General features: G+C 45.6%; 1 protein-coding gene across 3 annotated transcripts in view; it reads left to right on the top strand.

Annotated features, from left to right (window-relative positions):
* akap10 (A kinase (PRKA) anchor protein 10) overlaps positions 1 to 5,000 on the top strand; it is a 54,802-nt gene that overhangs the window by 31,740 nt on the left and 18,062 nt on the right. For all 3 annotated transcript variants that reach the window (XM_039757033.1, XM_039757035.1, XM_039757034.1), the window contains exon 6: positions 1,492 to 1,576. In XM_039757033.1, coding sequence (XP_039612967.1) covers positions 1,492 to 1,576 — 85 coding nt within the window. The remainder of the gene's footprint in view (positions 1 to 1,491; positions 1,577 to 5,000) is intronic.

Below are 5,000 nucleotides of genomic sequence, written 5' to 3'. Positions count from 1 at the left end.
CTGCAAACCGTGGAATTCCCACTAAGTGCGACTCCTACACTCCCACTGGTTGCCGGCCCCTACCTTTGCACACCTCCTCTCTACTACTGTGGTCGGGTGTCTTGGTAGATTATATATAGAAATGCAGCCAACGACTCAAGTGACGAGTTGGAGGTGGACACATGAGTGGGCAGTACATACTGAACTGAGAATTCAGCAGACTAGCATGACTGAGGCAGCTGAATGAACGTCCTTCCCCTCTTCTCCTGTTCCACACTCCGCGCCGTGCACCCCCATCCCTCTGTCTGGCAAAAGAAGGCGCGATTGCGGTCCGCCAGTTTTCAGTCAATGGACGAACCAGTGTTGGTTGGTTCGCGCATTGTTACAATGTTGCTTTTCTTGCTGATTTATTACATTACTGATTTTTCAAATGTTAATTTTCTCCCTGTGCTTAACAATCATTAAAAAACCGGCCTGATTATTGGCTAGTATAATTATAAAAACCTTTGTTAACACCAATATCAACTAAATAAAAAAGACAAAAAAATTGGTGGTTTGGGGATTTCCATCCAAAAAAATGTGATTTTACAGTACATAACCAAAACATTTTATGATGCATAATCCTGGAATCAATTTCCTTTTGTGCCCTGTTTGTCAGCTATTATTGTACCAGATCTAGATGTTCATATCTGATAGCATTGCAAAGTTTTACTATATTGGTGCAAGGCATCCCCATATTCGGAAACCGTGTCCCTTTTCGGAGACATTTAGTCTTTTGCACCTAAACAACTTCTCAAAACAAGTATTACAGTAGCAGATATATATTTTATATTATATAAATTGTATAAATTCATGTGAAAACCCATATACCAGAATTTTATTTTATTTTATTATAAATTTTTTTAATCAAAAGTAAAATGTAATTAATTGTGTGATATACAAAAGAGAAAATTGAATCACCGTGATTATAAAACCAAAGTATTTACTCTGTAACCTGCAGCTTATTTGCAGTAATTTTTTTCAGGCTTTTCTAACTATGTTGTCCAGTTTGTATAACCTTAATGTTTGTAGTTTAAATATGGCAGGAAAATTCCACCACATAAAATACTGCAGACATTGGGGATGAAATTTCTCATTAATTTCTTAAGACATGGGTATCAGGTAATGCAAAACAGTGCACATCTGCACAACAGATACTGGGTGGAAAAGAATACATTTAGGTTACTTTTAACCACCATTCACATTGTTTGCTTGCTTAAATTCTTGGTATAATCTATCCAAAGAAGATCATATTGTAAATCTTAATCATTTTTTTTTATTCAAGACATTTGTGAATTTTATCAGAAATGACTGCAGTATAGAGTAGTTTTTATTGTGGCTATTGGGGAAAAAATGCTATGTTAACAGTAAACAAAAGCAATGTATTCTTTCCTACTGGAGAACTGTTTTAGTATGTGAACTATACTATCATTAGATATTTTTTGAAATTGATTTATTTCTTTGATTTTGCAGGTAAGATATGTGGAGAAGATGGCCAGGTGGACCCAAATTGCTTTGTAACAGCACAATCTTTAGTTTTCGACATAATGGAGCAGAAGTAAGCATTTCCTTCATTTCAAGAGTATTTCATGCGATGCAGCTTTATATGTGTTTAAAGTGAGAAATGCTTGATTTAATTAACTTTATGAATCAGTTAACTGACTGGCAAATGCTATTCATATTTACCAGCTACAGGTCACTATAATTTCCCATCTTACAATATACCGTATTTTTCGCTCCATAAGAAACACTTTTTTTCCCCAAAAGAAGGGTGGAAATATCTGTGCGTCTTATGGAGCTTACAGACCGTGATGTGTATTACCTGACAAAAGTCGACATCCAGGGGTAGAGGACGACAATCAGCTGTTAATGGTGACAAAACTCACCGTTACGTCATCTGGGCATTCTCTCTCTGTCTCTGCTTGGAGGAATGTTAGACTCATTGACTTGGCATCTAATCCTTGTAATGTCGTGGAGAGTTACTAAATGCAAAACAAATGTAAACAAAGACAAGATGACATCGCCAGCCAGAGGTAAGGCGAGTACAGAAAACAAAATACTCGGCATATGATGTTTTGCGCATTATCCCGGAGTTGGACTCTGTTTTTTTTTCAGAATCTGATTTTGTTGAGAGTGAGGAGCTGGCATCAGCTGATCTGGCACTGATGCCGCCCCCTGCTGATTGGCTGCCAGCTGAGCGGCGTTTGCGCGGCCGCGCACGCTCGTAAAGGTTTCATGTGGGAGGAATACTTGAACATTGATTCGGTGGGAGCCAAACTGTGCTACCGGACTCCAGACAAGATGGCATGCTGTGGACTCGACAGATTACCAGCTGCTGGACTACTTCAGGCTGTTCTTTCCTGGGGCTGCTTTTCTGCTACTGTCAGACAAGACAAACAGATATGCAGAGCAATTTTTTGAATCGTGGCCTGGGCGCTAATGCGGCATTCTCGTTTTCAAAGTGGAAATCCACAACAAAAGATGAAATGAAGGGCTTTGTAGCATTACAAATAGAGATGAGACTAGACTGGCGATATAACTTTAGAGAGCATTGATCCAAATGTGCCTTGTCCCCTGGTGGCTTTGGACAGGTTTTGCTGACGTGATGGCACGCGTTCTGCAAAGTGATTGTGAGCAGCAACTGCATAAGCAAATTTGAGACTAGTGATGAGGAGTTCTTGGGTTTCCAGAAAACTAGAAGAGTGCTTGAACTTTAAAGTCTCTCCTGATTTGTTAATGACAGTGATGCAATGGTTCTTAATACCACTGTTGGCCTTACATGGTTGAAATATTATTCTGCTATAATTTATTAAATATATTGGTACACCATTTGGTTCAGAATATTTTTTTCTTGTTTCCTCCCTCAAACCTAGGTGTGTCTTATGGAGCGAAAAATACGGTAAATATAGTGCTAATCCATCCATCCATCCTCTCCGCTTATCCAGGGTCAGGTCAGCAGCGGCAGCAGCTTACAGCAGAGGCCCAGACTCTCTTTCCCACTTCTTCCAGGAGAATCCCAAGGCTCCCAGGGCCAGCGGGAGACAGTCCCCTCCAGCTGTCCTGGGGCCTCACTCCCACAGTTGGATGTGCCCGAACACACCTCCAGGGAGGCTTTCGGGAGGCATCCTGATCAGATGCCCGAGCCACCTCATCTGGCTCTCTTGGCAGGAGGGTAGTGGCTCTACCTGAGCCCCTCCTGGATGACTGAGCTTCTCACCCTATCTTTAAGGAAAGCCCAGACACCCCCGGAGGAAACTCATTTCAGCCGCTTGTACTGCGATCTTGTTCTTTTGTCACTACCCATAGCTCAGACCATGGGTGAGAGTGGGAACTTGGGATTGAGGAATTGAGAGCTTGCCTTGCCCTCAGCTCTTTTTCACCATGACAGACTGATGCAGAGCCGCATCACTGCGGATGCCGCCAATCCCTGTCGATCTCACGTCCATTCTTCCTCATCGTGAACAAGACCCCAAGATACTTGAACTCCTCCACTGGGGCATGATCTCTCCCAACCCTAAGAGAGCACCCCACCCTTTCTGGCTGAGGACCATGGTCTCGGTTTGGAGGTGCTGATTCTCACCCAGCCGCTTCACCCAGCTGCGAACCGTTCCAGAGGGGCGAATCACGGCCTGATGAAGCAAACAGGACAACATCATCTGCAAAAGCAGGACCCAATCCTGAGCCCACCAAACCGACCCCTTAACACCTTGCTGCGCTAGAAATTCTGTTCAAATGTTATGAACAGAATCGTGACAAGGGCAGCTCCGAGTCCAACTCTCACTGGAACGGGCTTGCTTTGCGTAATGGGGACAGCTCTAACGTTGTACAGGCCCAACAGTGTTATAGGGGTCCGACTTATACTCCTGGAGCACCCACAGGTTCTAACGGTTGAACCTTTCCAAGTCCAACATGTAGACTGGTGGGAAACTCCCACTGCACCTCCAGGATTCTGCTAAGGGTGCAGCTTGTCCACTGTTCTGCGACCAGGACGAAATCACCTGTTCCCCCAAATCTGAGTTCACTATCCGACGGCCCTCCTCTCAGAACCGAAGACTTTTCCAGGGAGGCTGAGGATTGTGATCCTCTGTAGTTGGAACAGACTTCGTCCCCATTTTAAGGGGGACCACCACACGTTCGCAACCAGAGGCACTGTCCCCGATACCATGCGATGTTGCAGAGCGTGTCAACCAAGACAGTCCTACAACATCCAGAGCCTTGAGGAACTCCAGGTGTATCTCATCCACCCCCGGGGCCCTGCCACCAAGGAGTTTTTTGACCACCTCAGTGACCTCGGTCCCAGAGATGGGAGAGCCCACCTTGGAGTCCCCAATTTCCCCCACCTCCTTTGGGATGTGGTCGAAGTTCTGCCAAAGGTGGGAGTTGAAGCACTTCTGATAGGGACTCTGCCAGCTCTATCCTAGCAGACCCTCACAACATGTTTGGGTCTACCAGGCCTGACTGGCATATGAACACCCTTATAGCCTTGAACATGGTGATTCTTGGGACAATCCGTGACGATCACAGAAGTCCAATAACAAAACACCGCTCGGATTCAGATTGGGGTGGGGTGGGGGCATTCCTCCCAATTACGCCCTTCCAGGTTTCACTTCATTGCCCACGTGAGCATTGAAGTCTCCCAGCAGAATGAGGGAGTCCCCAGAAGGTAAGCCCTCAAGCACTCCCTCCAGAGACTCCCAAAGGGTGGATACTCCATATCTTGCGAACCTCTGACCTCGTGCACTAGCTCAGGCTCCTTCCCTTCAGAGAGGTGACATTCCACGTCCCAAGAGCCAGTTTCTGTAGCCAAGACCGCCAAGGTCCCCGCCTTGCCACCACCTAACTCACACTGCACCTGACCTCCTTGGCCCCTCCCATAGGTGCTGAGCCCATGAGAAGGAGAACCCACGTTACCTCTTCGTGCTGTGCCCGGCCGAGCCCCATGGGTGCAGGCCCGGCCACCAGGGTCTCGCCATCGAGCCCCA

The sequence above is a fragment of the Polypterus senegalus genome, chromosome 6, assembly GCF_016835505.1.
Source record: "Polypterus senegalus isolate Bchr_013 chromosome 6, ASM1683550v1, whole genome shotgun sequence".
NCBI lineage: Eukaryota > Metazoa > Chordata > Cladistia > Polypteriformes > Polypteridae > Polypterus > Polypterus senegalus.
Note: the sequence above shows the minus strand (reverse complement) of the source record. Positions and strands in the feature narration are given on the sequence as shown.